Consider the following 17804-nt stretch of genomic DNA (forward strand, 5'->3'; position numbering starts at 1 on the left):
CCAGTCACCATGGTAACCTGGCACTTGGGGTTTGTCCAACCCTGGAATAAATAAAGATGCATATACTGTTCTAAATATATTTTTTGTATATAGTCATTTTCATGACCCCGCCCAGGGGATTTCGGGATTCATGAGATCTGGGGGATCCTGGCAGGATATACTCAGATTTACGGCATGACTAGATCTGAATAAATTGCCTATGGCGATAGACCGGAGTTGTGCTCGTTTCAATGAGAGAGAGAGAGAGAATGAAAGTATATTTTTACTTGGACCGTGATCAAACTAGAATGGGGCTCAAGGGCAAAGGCTACGCCCCCAACAATCAAATAAATTTTTGTTAATTAAATGCTTTTGGAAAATTGGCACCAACTCAAAAATTCTCTGGAAGAAATTCCGTGTGTCCCCTCCCCCCCAATAGATTGGTTTTCTTGGGTACGCTCATGCTCAGGGGTAGTCCCATTCCAAGGGCGTAGCGAAGAGGAAGACTTGGGGGTCTGGTCCCCTCGTCCGAAATGTGAGAAAATGACCGAAAAAAGGGAAAAAGATGACCAAATCTATTGTTCTATCACTTTGGTCCCCCCCTGCCGAACGAAATTTCTGGCTACGCCCTTGTCACATTCACTTTGGTAACAATACATTAAATGATTGTTATACAGTCGAATATGCTGTTATAACGAAGTCCAAGAAACCGGAGAAAACACTTCGTTATAAAGAAATTTCAGATTGTTTGCATTGTTCCTATGTATACTTATTAGAGGGATTAGAAAACCATTCGTTAAAACGATATTTTCGCTGTAACGGTATTCGTTAAAACGGGATTCGCCTGTAATTAGAGCCCGAATTTTCCACTTAAAAAAATGGCTAAATATGAACTAAAACTGAGAAAATATGTGCTAAAGAACAAATAACCAAGCAAAAAACGGAAATGCGTTTTTAAATGCATCTTTTCTATTTATCTCGGTGCATATTCATTTGCAAAAACATTCTCATGCAAATGATTTCTACATGTATTTTATTTAGGAATTTCTAGTTATTAGTACCGTAGCTGCTCACTAATAGAAAGAAAAAGTTGCTCGAAAAAGAAGCAAACTACACGTGCACACAAGTAACAAAACATGAATAATGTCAAAAATAGGCGGATTTTTCTCCTGAGATTTTACTTCTTTTTACTAGAAAAAAAAGAAATGACAAGCAAATAAAGCACCCGGGCTTCGGGTATGGTCCATTGTAGCTAGAAGGTCCTTGGAGTTGAGCAACCAAACTATTTGAAAATGTCGAATTTCCGATTCGATAGACGATGTTGCCTGATCCATAAATCCATGGAAGTGAGCATGAATGTAATAAGTTCAGACTTTTAATTGTTCAGTTGGTCATCTAAACCGCTTTGATGATACGAAATTCTATGGAAAACGTCTTATACTCTTAGAGAATCAACTGATTTGAGATCAAAAATCAATTTCACATGACTAGAGTTCCGTTCAATCGTTAATATTAGAACGAAATGATCTCAAAGACGTCCCAATGCAGATAAAGCAGCAATTTTCAATAATTTTATGTTCTTACAGAGCGAAACGTGAAAATTCGTTTATAATGAGAACTACGTTACAGCGAAAACTTTTCTTGTGGTTGTGAGCTGTTGTTATAACGAACTTTTATTGTATTTATGAGCAATATTAATTTGAAAAATTACAAAAATTTAATTAATCTTCCGCACAACTTGAAAATTTGCACTTATTCTGAAAATTCTTCAATTACATACATTTATACACACATTAATGCTAAAAAGAGGTTAATTTATATAAATGCAACAAACAGGACTAATCATAACAAATTTATAAATAGTGCAAAAAAAAAATGAATAAATCAAAAATAAAAAGGTCAATTTCCCGTGACCTTTCATTAAATTAAGTTGTATAATAACCAAGAATGGCCACTGAAGCTGTGCTTTCCAAAGTGTGAAACATCGACCCCTGGGGGAAGGGGTCGATGCAATTGTCCAAAGGGTCGATAGAAGCTATGGGTTTAGTATAGGATCCTATGGGTGGGCTTGAGTTGGGAGAAATGAGAAAGAAATTTTTTTTAAAGAAGAGCTATGGAACACAAAAAGTTTGGGAAACTTTTCACTGAAGCAGCGGTTCTCAACCGGTGCTCCGTGTACACTTCCAGGGGGCTCCGCACCCACTCGAAGAAAATAAATCAGTAAATTCGATAAATGAATATAAGAGGAGAGCGTACGGGGCTCCACCATAGAAATTTTACGCCAAATAGAGGCGGCCACTGATGCATATTTGTGTTTGAGTGCAGGTGATCATTTGTGGAGATTTTACTGTATTTAGGAAAATGTAATGGAACCCTTTGTATATATCTCCCTATTACGTTTCTGACCTTACTTATTTGTACGAGGTTTTGCTTCAGTTGCTATTCATTTCTATACATTATCCCTGTATACAGGGCCTAATTTCTTCATGGGCAAATGAAGCCTTTATAACTTTGAGCCCCCGAAATTCAAACAACATACATTCACTGACCAATTAACATCTTTGACTCTTGTCGCAAGAGCCTCCTAATTCCTGCTTTACCCAGGACCCTGCCTGTATACACTTCAATTAATCGACGTTTTCATTTCGATTCGAACTCCCAAGTCTTTGGAAAACACCTTTTCTATCAATCGAATCACATAATTTTTCAATTGGTGAAAACGTGTCACTGAAATACAGTGTTTTACGGTTTTCAAAAACCCATCATGAAGAAACGTTGTAAGCGGAAAAACTAAGCGGGATCGACTGTAGTTTCTCATGCATATTTTTTACTGAAAAAGTAATAAAATTTAAAATGATTGACTGGTTCAATCAGGGCTGCAACTAGATCCTTGGTTACCCGGGGCAAGCGCGCATTTTGACGCCCCCCTTGTAATGTTGAAGGAGAGGTTTTAGAATGAAATTTGCACCCCATCCGGTCTAGCGCCCGGGGCACGAGACCCGCCTGCTCCTCCCTAGTTGTGGCCCTGTGTTCAATGGCTTTTGACAGGTACTGAAATAATTATTGAACGGGCTACGGTATGCTGATAGCCAGGGCTGTAACTGGGATTTTTGTCGCCCCCACATTCGATAATTTTGTAACGGTGTTCTCTGTCAAGTAAAGGACGTTTTACATAACGTTTAAATAACACTTTTTTTTGTTAAATCTTGAAATGAATACCGTAAAATTGCGTGAGACTTTAGCAACAGTAATGTTATGATAGTATTATAAGTATATTTCTTCTCAAGCATAAGATTTTGAATCAAAACGACAGATTTTCCACAAAATTTTTTTTCGGAAACGTCTGTAAAAAAAAGGTGGGGGGGGGGGTAATTTTCGGAAAAAGTTCGTTTTTCAGTACTGCTTTCGCATTTATACGACGCGTCGTATAAACGAGGTTCCATTAGAGCCTGAGCCCCCCCAACATTTTCAATAAGTTTACGCCTATGGGGGTTCACAACATTTAGTATGTTTTTAAAGGCCCTTAATAATTTTTTTCAAATTTATTTAATGTAACTCAATGACATTATGTTGGTATCAAATCAATTTGAAGCATTAAAAATTAATGGCAAAATTTTCTACAGAGGTCACGCCCTCTTCAGTTGCATCAACTGCTTTTTTTGTCTTATACGTCGTGTAGTGGTTCACATAACACTGTTGTAAGTAAACACATAATTTTGTAGGATTTCGGCACTCACACTGATGTACCTACGCCAACTGGTTCAAGAGACAAACTCATCATATTTACCTTAACGGATTATATTGACAATTCCGGTTGTTTTGCATAATCGCCGAGCATTTTGGCAAGTTTGATAAATTTCCCTAAATTTATCACTTTTACTGGTGATTACTTATATTATCCCAGCGTCGCATGGTTGGTAAATATGATAAATCGCATTATATGATATACTATAGGCCACTGTATGCCTCTAGGGGCGGGACAGCAATATATATGATTGATTGATACTATAGGCCAACATGATAGTTCAGACATGTATCATTATATCGGGGTAGGATCATAAAATTTGTCATGTATCGGGGTCCGACTATATTCATCACACATACTAGACTCATTTTGAAATTTTTACATATGTATCAAGTATTCACCAATTACACAAGGGTATTGTGCATAATCACAGATATGAAGGCGATAAATGTCACGAATTCATCAAATTTACCAACGACACTTGGGTATTATGCATATTCGCCTGTTAAGGTGTGATAAATTTATCAAACTTACAACGACGACTGATAAGTGTGCATAATTACCGGTTATTATGTATAATAACTGATTTATAACATTTACCGTAACATATCGACTATGAACTTTTTTCATAATATACGCAAACATCAACTGATTCGAAACTGCCAGCTTAGATCATTTGATCATTTTTTGTCGCACCACGGTCATTTTCTGCACACGAGGGCTAATTAGACCGGGACCTACAATTTATTGCCGATTCCGAACGGCAGGCTTGTTTTTTTTTTCATACTCGTCGAGAGGTTGTTGCGCTAACCCCTCGATGGGGGACTCCCTGCGGTAGCAATTTTTTGCTGCGGTCAAGTCGCCGTTTTTTTGTTGTACCCCGGTGTCAGGAAAGTTTTCTGACAAGGACGAACCGGGTATCGAACTCGCGACACCTCTAAACATCCTTTGGTACTTTAGGCGAGTATCTTATCGACCGGGCTACCGCGCCCGCCAGCTTAGACATTAAAAATATAATTTTTCATACTGTCCCACTGTCTCAATATGTACTCTTCAAGGATACATTCTCACCTACCCCTCTGCACGGAAGCCATATCATGTTTTCATCCGAAAGTAAGATCTTTGACCAAAAAAACTCCTTGTTCCGCAAATTCATGTTGTTAAAAAGTTATTCTCCACAACTGTGTATACTTTTCACTCTGAAGTTCGCGCAAATACATGTTATTTGAAATGAATTAGAATTTAATAATTTTTTTATTTCTATATTCAGAACATGAATTTGAAATGCAAACAAATATACTTGAAATGGCAGCAGATGGGTTTTTGTATATTTCGTATCTTTGATGCGAAGGTATTTGCACAACGTGTCGTAAGTAAATAAATTTAAAGGAAACATGCATTCCGTAAACAACTTTCTAGTGATATGGCATTCCTTTTCAAAAATTATTCAAATAGTATTTGTACGTAGTAACAATCTATATATGCAAAATTGATTTTCTGTCTGTGTGCGTGTGTGCTCTGTACAAATGTACAATTTTAGCATAAATTTTGCATATGCAGTCGAATCCCGTTATAACGAACTCCAAGAGACCGAAGAAATAACTTCGTTATAACGAAATTTCGTTATAAAGGAATTCTAGGTTTTTTTCCATTATTCCTATATAAACTTATCTGCTGAGGGATTAGAAACGGGGGAGTTGAACAAAGAGTGCGACTTCAAAAGAGAAAATACATCGGGATGAACATCGAGGTTCCCTCACTTACTGACGAGGCGGAGGAGAGCGAAAATGACCGCAGGCGTTCTGAAAAGTAAAGAAGAAAAGCCTTTGAGCGGGAAACGTGACATCTCGCCAACTAGTAACCCTACCAGCCTGTTCATGCCAAATCAATCAGTTTGGCAATATTGGAGGATTCCAATAACCTAGTGGTTCTCAACCGGTGCTCCACGGAGCCCCCGTGTGAACTTCCAGGGGATCCGCGGCCACTCGAGAAAAATAAAAAACCCAGTAAATTTGAAAAAAAAAAAGATCTATATATATAAAATTGATTTTCTGTGTGTGTGTCTGTGTGTGTGTGTATGTTCTCTATACAAATCTACAATTTTAGATCGATCGTCGCCAAATTTTGCATATATACCAAATGGGACCCGACTTGAACGATAGGCTACTTTAAAATTTCGTCAGACCAGGGCAAATGCCCCAAATGGGCAAAAAACCGTAGGGCAACAATGGTTTTTGGGCCTCAACAATCACTTTCGGAACGTTTACTTTGGTTACCGTGGTTCCCTAGCAATGCGTTTCAGACGTGTATATGCCTTTACAATGGTTTGCCGTTTCTTTAATGCTGTACGTATATGTATAATATTTATGCCTTTATAATGGTTTGCCACTTTATTCAATCCTCCCAGTAATGAGAGCTTTTTGAATAGACACCATCATCAGCATCACTTTGAGGGTAAGGCAAAGGATGATGCCCCACAGAAATCAGTGTTAAAATTGCCGATTTTACTGTAGAAATGCTGAAATTTTGTGGAGTTTTCTGTCACATACATAATTTTAAAAATTGTGTTGAATTCTAGATTTCTGAAATATTGAGTTTGATTAGAGATATACGAAGCCCAGGAGATCAAATATGAAGTAATTAGCCGGACCTACTTTTGAGTTGGATATTCATGCAATAACATTGATTTCAACTTTTTATTCACATCTTCTCAAGCGAAAATTAATGTCTCCGTAGTGTCTTTTGATATTCAACTGCATAAATTCATAGTTTAGGATGTTTTAAAATTAATTATGGGCCCGTAAAGTACATCGAAGAAATTCCACAGCTTCAATTAAGCATTTTTGAAAGCTGAAACAGGCAGATGGAGAACTTAAAGTTCGGGGGGGGGGGGATCGAAATACCTAGCATCCCTTAAAAAAGAAAAAAAAAATATATTCGTTTCTATGTTCCTTTAAATCTAGATTTGTTTATTTCATGAAGTCGCGCAGGAAGTCGTCATATTGGTTAACTTAGACACGGTTTGCATGTCCCTCAAAGAAAGAGGGAGATATCACGTGATCCAAAAAAGCCTCATTGAAGAAAACCCGGGCAACGCCGGGTATTATAGCTAGTTATTAATATTTTTGAAAAAAAAATTAATTAAATAAATATAAATAAAATAAGTGAAAATAAAATGTAAAAAATAATTATTAATATTTTTGAATAATAAGTCAGAAACTTTTATGAATAAATAAAAAATAGGCGTCCGGGGCTCCGCCATAGAAATTAATGACCGGAAAGGCGTCCGTGGGTCAAAAGAAGGTTGAGAACCGCTGCAATGAACGCGTTAATTCTCAAAACAGTAAAATTCCTGATATATGTTTTTAATGACTTATTGTATCAAACCGTTGTTTCGAATAATTATTGCGTGGTATGTATAAATATTGAGGAGTAATTATACTTAAATCAAGATATGGACACTGAATAAAAATACATGCTTATAATCCGCAGAAGCTAATTTCGATACTTTCTAAAGAAAATATCACCGTTAATGAAATGAAGCGAGAAGTTATCCATACACCTCGATCATGGGCGGAGATACGGGGGGCGTGGCGTGGGGGGGACATTGCCCCCCCCCAGAGTCAAACGTGGAGTCGACTAATCTACTGTATATATGTATAGATGACTTGCCATCATCATCATCGTGCCCCCCCCAGCAATAATGACCTTGCCCCCCCCCCCCAGACTTCCAAGTCAATCTCCACCTGTGACCTCGATGACGCAACGGTAATTTTTTTTATGGGCACTGTATCATTTTTTTTTCACGTGGTCATCGCTCTCCATATGAGGTTACTGCATAGCAGATATATCTTGTTTCAGCCCCACCGTTGGGTATTTTGCCGGTTGCTGCGGCAAATTAATTTTTTAACATTTATTTCCATTTCAAATTCTTGAAGGAACGAAAACTGTATATAGCGCGTGCGCGCGCGCGCGCACACACACACACACACACACATACGGCATCCCAGGGCAGAGGCGTACGCAAGAGAAGGGCGTAGGGGGTTCACGCATTGCTCCCTAAGCTAACCAAGAATTAGGAACTACATATTTCATAACACACGACATTCAAATTCACTGAAATAACAGATATTCAGAACAATAAAATAAAAGCGAAAAAAAAAACCAACAGAAACCATGTTTGGATAAGGGGCCATTAAGTATTACGTAAGCAGATTTTCAGCCATGTTTGACCCTTCCCCCCTTGTCAGCAAAAGTCGGCAAAACACTGACCCCCTCCCCTCATGTCAGCAAAATTTCGTCAGCAGCGTAGAATATTTCATATCTTCAAAAAGGGGTGGTTGATGACATATAAGCAACCTTCAAACCCCCCCCCCTTGTCATCAAAAGTCAACAAATCCGAAACTCCCTCCCCCTCGATGCTGACGTAATACTTGAATGACCCCTAATGGTAGTAAGCGATGGGCAATCGTCACAGTGCTTATCAGTTTCCTTAAAACCCAGGGGGTTCTCAAACATTTTCCACCCGCGCCACCCCTTTCCATACTCTCGGTCCCTCTTTCCTGAAAATATTCTATTGCTTCAAGCTCTCTGTTGACAACCAGATGACCCTGCTGTTTGCGTGTTCACTATTCGCCATTATCATAGACTTAAGATATAAATAGACCGCGCACGCTATTCATAAAACTTGTCGAACGTGAAGAAAAGATGAGCAGTATTGTCGGGGAAAGAACAGGTTCTGCGCTATTACATTTGGCGCGTTTTCGCAGAAGCTAGGATGTTGCTGTAACGAAATTTGACTCAATTCGATCAAGTTGATGAAAACTTTCCTTCATTTTTTCAATGAATTTCACTCATTTTTATGTGAAATATTTAGGGAGTATCAGATTTGAAAAAATAAATTCTATAAAATAAACAAATATTGGAAAACGGAATTTTTTTATTTTCCATTAAGGGATAATTCTTAATAATTTCTTAACACATGGGTTTTTAAATTTTAAATGAATATATAATATTTGAAGGAAGTGAATATAAACAGTATAAATTTCATGAAATAAATTTTTTTGGCACAGTTTTTAATAGCTTTCTAAATATCTATACACACACAGGAAACAAAATATTGTATACAACAAATATATAATGTTTATGTTACTGTAAATTTGATAAATCCGTAGTGCGCGTTATCTTCAGAAATTATGCATAATAGTTGGTAAATATATGCATAATTACCAATATTTTTAGTAAGTTTGATGAATTTCGTAGCATTTATCACTTTTTACGAATGAATCGAATAATTCTCAAAATGAAGTTAGTAAGTTTGATGAATATGGAAAAAATCCATGCTGAAATATCACTTTATTTCAACAACTTCGTTCTGCCCGTATGAGATGCGTGCACTACACATATTTCGCCATAAAAATTAAATTAATAATAAATGCGAAGATAGAGAGAGATTTTTTTTCATCGGCTTAGTTCATGTTGGCTTTTGCTGTATTTATCAGCATATGCAAACATAACCGTTATACTGATTGAATTCATATTCCTAGATGGGTGTTCGGGCGTAATGTCTGGAAAATATAAGTTATTGTTTGACGATTTATCACATTTATCAATACGAGCTGGGGATTGTACATAATCACTGATAAAAAGGGATAAATGCAATAAAATTTATCATGTATAGGGAGTTATATGTACAGTCCGGTTATTATACATAATAACCGAATGTATTATGTGGGTGTAACATATACACACAGTACATCAAATAAAAACATATATGAAGTATATACACAAATGAAATATAGAATATATTTGCGCAAATAATGTGACAGTCTATATACAACATGTATGTTACGGTAAATGTTATGAATCGGAGATTTTAATACATAATTAGACATAATCACGGGATTTTTGACATTTACTGCAACACATACACTATGCCGACTACGTTAAATGTAGATTATATACAAAATACACTGTTGCTCACATTACTGACCTTTAAATAACGTAGTTTTTGTGTTAATACTTCTAGTTCTGAATCTCTGTAAATCCTCCGTGTATGATTTAGCAATATGGTTAAGTCTTATTTTGAAGTATTCAAACAAAATGCATTTCACCAAAATTGCTTTATGGTCATTTAAGGGTTCTTGTTCTAACATATGGTTATTCAAATCGTCAAATAAATTTTCGTCTACATCCATCATAGTGTTCACAATTAGGAAATGCATTAAATTTTTTCTCATTAGATTTTCTTTTGTACATGCTTTTACTTTTTTCTCTGCAATTTTGCACAACTTTTCAGTATTTGATCCAGGGTATGTTAATCCTCCTCTGTTTTTTTGTTCAATTAGTTCTGAATATACTGGACGTAGAGTTAAAGAATGTTGGCAAATGTAACATTTTATTGATGACTTCAATTTTTTAATTATAAATCCGGCTATATAACTGACAGTGTCATTATTGAGAAGTGATAAATTATTGTTAATGTTTGAGCTAAAAGTTTTGTCACTTTCAATCTGATCTGTTTCAGTGTCTGAAATTTGGCAATGACCAAGTCTATCAAGGTGTAAATTTGTGCGTGAGGATACATTTAATATATTAGTATCATCGAGGGGAATGCAATTCGCATAAGCAGAAGAGTGTAGTTGGTGATGTGTCAGAATTTGTTTGTATGCGGCTTTGAATTGCTTCGCTGTTGGATTATTGTTGAAGCCACCCTTACTTCTTACAACGCTAAAAAACATCTCTAGATGATCTTGAGACATTTTATACGTCATCAAAAATTTTAAATCGCTGTTTTCAATATGCATGTATAACATTTTCAAACTATAAATGTTTACAAGAAATCCTAGAAATCCTGTTTTTCGGTTGCTCTCTAATACTGAGCAACCAGAGATCTTCAGGCCTCTTATGTATGTCTCGGCTTCATTCAAAAAATTGAAGATATCAGCCTTATTTGAGCTTTGTACAGGAGACTTGCGACCTTTTGCAAGTAAATTTTTACTATTGAAAATGTCAAAAAGGTCATTGAAAATTTTAAGAAACTCAATGGTTCCTTCGCATCCTTCAAAATTTGGATGGTGTATTCCACAACAGAGATACATAAGAGCATCAGCAACACTTGCACTTAACACTTGTGTTGCTAATTTCACCTTCATCTTCTCCCTTGCCCACTCAATATGTCGGTTTCTAAGTTTATTCCCCAAATGTACGCCCTCATCTTTCTGGAGTTTGTGCAACGACGATATATGTTTCCATTCAATTGGTTTCCCATCGCCATCATATAATATCCCCTTCGACGCAAAGCAATTTCGGATCAATTTGATCATATGACTGGGATCCAACAAAATCTGAATTTTTTCTTTTGTCACTGGGTGTTCGAAAGAAGGATTAATGTTATCGACTTTTAATGAGCAACCCAACTCTTTCGCCATGGTTAAATTTGTTTGGGTGCCATCAAAAGTTAGTGATATAACTTTTACTCCAGTTTCATGTAACAATTCAAGACAATTATTTATGATGCTAGCTCTCTCAGATGCATTCAAACCAGCAATTAAAAAGTATGCAACTGGTATCTTCCAGTTACCACTTATGCAATTCAGCATAAGAACGTACGCTTCAGTTGCAACTGGTAACTGGTCATCATCGAGATTCGTTCCATAATCAACATACCCTGAAAATTTTGTGGCATCCCATTCAATATGTCGACGAATAGACATCTCATCCACAATCAGGGAACATATAAGTTTCTTTTTCTTTAAGGAAAAAGAATATACTTGTTCTTTCAGTGCTGATAGTGCAGCTTGTGAAAATCCTGGCTCACCATCAACTGATCTATACCATTTCCTCAGTGTTGCAGGATGGGGGAGAGCCAAAGCGAATGTTTTCCTGACGTAATCGTATGCCTTACTGGAATAGAAATGTAACGTGAGAGCAAAAGTTCGAAGTTCAGGTGAAAATGCTCCCTTTCTTCTTTGCTGTATTTCTTTACACAATATCTGACTGGAATTACATAGAGAGACCTATAAAACATGAATGTGTATAAAAAAATTTTTTCTTCGAAACATTGAATTTACATAAACGTTAACCTAAAAAAAGAAATACATCATGCCAACTCACTTCCAGTGCATTTTGAGCACTTTCAGAAATAAAGTTTTTTGACTTCAATTCTGTAATTATCTCTTCCAGACTGCATATTCGTTGTTTTAATCGTTTACTTTTTTGTTGAAGGATTTTTATGGCAGACGACTTCCGCTTTTTGTCTGTAATTGCTATCAAAAATGCCTTTTGAGCTTTAGTTGGGGATTTCATATCACTTTCTTTAAAATCTCCCAAATAACAAAATCTTTTTGGAGGTGGAGAAGAGGTTTCTGGAAAGGGAAAAGAACAAATTGCAATAAAGAAATAAATATCCATATAAATGTAACGATATAAATACACAGGGTATCTAGAGCACAGGGAGACTATATAAATTTAAATTTTTTATTTTGTTACACACTCTGCATTTTCACTCTCAAAACCGGTACAGGGTAATTTTCTCAGCTCAACAGGGAGAGGGTCTGCTGAGCATTTTTCAAATTAAAATCATACCTCCATGATGAAGGGTTGATGAGATAAAAGTCCACCTAGTACTGACAGGATACCCTGCATATATATATGTTAGCAAACTTGTTACTAATATGGGTACTGGCAATAATTTTATCTGCCTTAAATACAATTAAATTATTGAATTATTAAAGTATGGGTTCAATTACATGTTTACAATTATTTACCCTCTTATATAATATCACTCTCACATCAATATCTGATTTAACTTTTTCCTTTCATTATAATTTCCTTTTAATTGATGGCTCAAAATAATTATATTACATACCTGTTGGTGCAACATCTTCCATTCTTTTCTTAGGTTCTTTTCTCGGCTTTGTTTCTTTTTTAAAAAAACTCGAAGGGAAATCAAATATTGTTGGGATTGCATCTTGTTTCAGCCAAGTCCCACCTAATTTACTTGTGTCGAAAGAATCTTTGGTGAAATGCTTTGAACAGATGCAAGTATGGTCTGTAACTTTGAAATTCTGTCGTCGCAGATTTCTTTCCCAAACTTCTCTTCTCTTCAGATCTTTAGGGAATCTGGAAGTGGAGATATGAAAATTGAGTCTTCAATCAATTAAAAAACTAAGAACTATGTTTATAATTATACTCCACTTATTCTTTCATAGTATCAATACATTTAAATTTATTTCTTTGTTTGGTGTAATAAAATTATTATTTATTTTTTTAACATTATACATAACATGTTGGAGTAAAAATAAATGCTAGAAAATCGTATATGTTGTAAAGCCTAATTCATTTATATTTTTAAATATTCTCTTCATTCACTTTGTCGCTTTTAATTTCGAAAATTTATTTATACTAGGGGTTATTAAAACAAAAATATATCTTTCCAGAACATTACAATTACTCTATATACTCATAATTAATGCATAATTAATTATAATGTATCATATTATGTTATGTAATGTAACACATTCACACTCATACCATAGGCCCATTCAGTCATGAAATAATATTCAAACAATAAGAAAAAGTTTCATTGCTAACATTCCTGAAAAACCTTTTATAACCTCATCACACAAAACTGTAAACACGTACATAATATTTCAGGATTGAAATAGATTTTACTCAAGAAAATTACAGAATTTCATCATCAATTTCTCTAAATTATAAGAATTAAAATTCCATGTAGAGTATATATTTAATAATTTAAAGTGCGTATATATATATATATATATATATATATATATATATATATATATATATATATATATAATATTTTAGGATATAATATTTCATATATATAATATAATATTTACACATGTCACACACATATATATATATTATTTTTCAAGATAACATCTGAGGTGCAGAATATATGACTTCAGGTCTTAGTACAGATATTGACTCAAAAAATCAATTGAATAATTAATTTTCTAGTTTGAGGAGGCAATTTCACATACAACAAACATAAATTAATGAATAAAAAAATTTCTTTTCTGTAATAGTTTTATCTCAGGTGTGAAGAGGGGTAAAAATACTATTATTTTTAGAGGTTGTTATGCATTTTTATGCAAAACTGCGATGTCTAGGGGGGGGGGGAAGTTTTCCTCACATTCTATTTAAATAGAATATTTTTCATAAATTTCTCCTTCTTAAAAGCATATTTTCTTCCAAGTTGAGCAAAACTCGAATGAACTCACTAACTAGCTCGCCAAATCTTGCGGAGACGTATATTTCAGTTAAAACTTCATAAAACTCACAATTTCAATCATTTATTGCCAAAAATTCTATTAAAACATTTAATAATGATTCATGACATTTGAATTTTACCAAAACTTGGAACTTTAATTGAATTAAATCCAAAATGGAGTCGTTAAAAACTGAGATTACGTCAGAAATCCATTGCATCGTCAATTTAATATTCCAATTTTTAATTTATAAGAAGGGGAATAAGTAAAAAAGTATTCCTTTGTGAAAGGATAATGTTCCTCCTTTCCTAAACCGTTCAGAACATCCGAAAGCTGCACACGTGTAGACCATTCTAATGAAAAATAACACAGCACGTGTAGATCGTCATACGAGTAGCCATAAGGAAAGCATTGCCAGCGAGATTCCCTGACCAGCCTTTCGACCGGAATCACGTGACTTCGGATCTTTGCTTCACATTGTAACCCCTCGCGCGCACTCTATAGTATTATTACTCTGTGGCCATTATAGACACCACAGAAAAGAAAATGTCCTGAAGACAATAATGTGCCATGAGAAAACTCGGTATCTGTATAATTCCTTGGAGATTGGAAAAACATCTGTGGTACTCGCCAGTGACCAAGCCGCGTAACTTCAAAGGGGAATAACTATGAGTGATTAGGGCTTTTCGGGCAATAGAAAACCACCTTCGACCATTGGACCCGCAATTTATGACCAGCGGTAAAAACCTCTAGCAGTCCCACTACAACGATGGAGTATGTATTCACCTGTTCTCTCTCAGAAATGAACAGAGTATTTTACATAATCGTGGCAAATGTTAGTCACTAGACAGTGAAGCACCTGCATGTATACCGAAAATATTGTGTTTTGAATCGGTCATCAAAGTGTACATAACTAGGGGTGTTGATAAAAAATACTGTTTTCTTTGCAAAAACCCAGTGAAAAGTTCCCGTTTCCTTTTTTTTTCAGGGTCTTTTTCATTTTTGTTCAAACGGTAGGTTCACAAATCTAAATTTTTTGTTTAAAACAGGGAAAATTTTTCAAATTTTAGAGTAGAAAAATCGCGTGCTCAAAAGGTTTTGAAATTTATTAAGTTACACAATTCAACATAAGCCTCTATCGTGAATATACTGAAACGAGCGTTTCGCCCAAAATGGAACAATTTTCTGCTTTTCAGCTGACTTTTATGGTGAGTACAATAATTATTAATAATTAATAAGTGTTGCATTGATGTCAGCACAAATAAATTTAATTGCCCACTGTGAGTGAAAACTTCGTATCCCGCGAACTATGGGAAATTATTCTATAAAATTGAATATCAAGACGTTTCGATTAATTTGTGATCAATTGCATTTTCTAATGAGGCAGAGGCGCCGGCGGAATGAGAAAACATTGAAGGGGCTGAAAATTGACATTTGTCTCTTATATACGGGCTCAAGCCCTTCGAGGAGAGGGAGTGGTGCGTTGCATTGTATATTCATTAATTATTGGGGGGGGGGGGCTCAGCTCCCTTGTAAAATTTATTGGGGCGCTCAAACAACCTCAGTACTCAGGCGCCTATGCAATGAGAATGTTTATTGCAGTTGCTGATGAGAAACGCTTCGTTTATGTTTTGACTTCTGCGCGTTATTAATATTGTACCAAAAAGGAAACAAAATGTTACATCCGTCCGTCAGATAATAATGGATTCAATTCATTAAAATGATTTTAATTAATTAATCAACTAAAATATCATAAATTAATCTTAGATTAATTAAAATAGCTTAAATTTTTTAATAGATCAATTAAAAAGTCTTTATGGTTTAACTAATTAATCGAATGTTAAGGGGTATTAAGTAATTAGCTCATAATTAAAAGGTAGTTGGTTGTTTTTCAATTATTTATCTTATGAACGAGTAAACTATTCCAGACCGGACCGTACTCAGAAATTAGATTCACCGAGCCGCGGTTCCAAAAACGTTGAGAATCACTGGGTTAGGTTAAGCACAGCCCGTCATTTGGGGGGGGGGGGAGGTCAGGGGGGCCATTATTGCTCCCGGCTTTTGAAAATACACTAAAAAAATGGTACCATTTTTTGGTACCACACCATTTTTTTAGTGTAAATAATATAAATTTCTGTGTATATATATATATACGCGCACACACACACACACACATACATTGAGTACATGCTCTTCCTCCCCCCCCCCCCCGGAAAAAGTTGAAATGACGGCCGCCCTGGTTAAGCACAATGGAATTGAAGAAGAGACAGCGCCGAAAGTGGAAAAAAAAAATCCGAAACACTCCCTTCAAACTAAATGGGTGTGATGATGATCCCAGAAGGTTTTTTTTTTTTTTTTTTTTTTTTTTTTCAAGAGAGAGAGAGGAGAAAAAAAAAGGGAGAAAACTGACCAATCCCCAAGTAGCGTTTGATTAAAAACAAACCGGATTGACAGAGTCGCGTACCTCGTTGACCGTGGGTGCCTCTCTGTCCTCCTTGTCTCGCTGCCCGAGTATGTGAGGCACAGAACAAAACAGTAATTTGTTTGGTGTGAGTGGTCATAGGCCAGTGTGTGTTCGGCCTATGACCACTCGACCACCACAGCGTTAGTTTACGGCTGTTCTCTTGCAATTTTTCGTCGATTTTTGAACTCAAACATCGCAGTGGATATTACGCTTGGAAACAATTTTTTTTTTTTTTGGCTTTATTAGAGACAGGGCAACAACTTTCTTATTATTGGATTTTTGAAAGGCAGGGTGTCTATAAAAAGTTCATTTATATATTTTGATGGGTATGCAACCCTTTGCACATGAATGACGTATCAACATAAATGAGTTCTACACGTTATTTAGATACTTTTTTAATTGGGAGAATGCCTCTAGGACCAACGGGCAACAGTAAAATGCGGCAAAGGAAATTATGGAATCAACCTGTATAATAGAAGACTGTCATTAGGCTCAAAATGTTAGTAAATTTTGAATTTTACTTCCCCGTGGTTTGCTACTGTACCCTTCAAAAATATATCTCAAAGTAGTTTCCTCTAAATTTTAGGATGTCTTGGAAGCAACGTCATGTCTTCATCCGAAAGCAGATTCCCTGACAACTCTGTATTTCCTGCAGACAAGGAATGGCAGGCAGTTTCCTCTCGTCAAGAAACAAGGTGTTTCTGCAGAAAGCGCTCACGATTTTTCGGATGTAAACATTCAACATCATGAGAAAGATGTCAGGTAAGTACCACGTTTCATAGGCATGGATGAAGCTGTATAATTTGTAAAATAATATACATATAATTTTTAGTACTTTTAATAAATTTACCTGGTAATATATAGGGTGGTCCATAGATTTGAACAGATTTTGAAAAATCATAAAATATTACAACGGTATCGCGCTTTGTGCTCTTAAACTTATCAAAGAGTTTATTTATTCCAATACGAGAGAAAAATATTTTGAATTTTCGTTGATAGGTGACACTGCATAACGCCCCAATTATGTTTATAAACATTTCTATTTGATAATTATCTTATTCATAATTTAATGATCTCATTTATATAATTTACGTATCTTATTTATAAGATGTAAAATCTTATTTAAACGTTAAACGATGTAAAATCTTATTAAAACGTTAAACGATGTAAAATCTTATTTAAACGATGTAAAATCTTATTTAAACGATGTAAAATCTTATTTAAACAATGTAAAACAACAACTAGCTTAAGAACAAATTATTCCCAGATAACAATGAATGCGATTTGTATTACGGCTTTGTTGAATTATCAAGTGCTACCACATTACCAACATCATGTGCAATGTGGTAGAAAAGTTACACATGGTGAAATTGCAGTA

The 17804-nt window shown here is 35.3% G+C and overlaps 1 protein-coding gene across 4 annotated transcripts in view; it reads left to right on the forward strand.

The window, feature by feature from the left end:
- The window catches only part of LOC149064902 (cGMP-dependent protein kinase, isozyme 1-like), a 209588-nt gene that overhangs the window by 97922 nt on the left and 93862 nt on the right, over positions 1–17804 (forward strand). For all 4 annotated transcript variants that reach the window (XM_089254836.1, XM_089254837.1, XM_089254834.1 and 1 more), the window contains exon 2: positions 17013–17188. In XM_089254836.1, the coding sequence (XP_089110962.1) occupies positions 17013–17188 (176 nt within the window). The remainder of the gene's footprint in view (positions 1–17012; positions 17189–17804) is intronic.

Source organism: Pholcus phalangioides, unplaced genomic scaffold (genome assembly GCF_987345545.1).
Source record: "Pholcus phalangioides strain wild (caught in Gottingen) unplaced genomic scaffold, Ppha-v1.0 ptg000042l_1, whole genome shotgun sequence".
Taxonomy (NCBI): Eukaryota; Metazoa; Arthropoda; class Arachnida; order Araneae; family Pholcidae; genus Pholcus; species Pholcus phalangioides.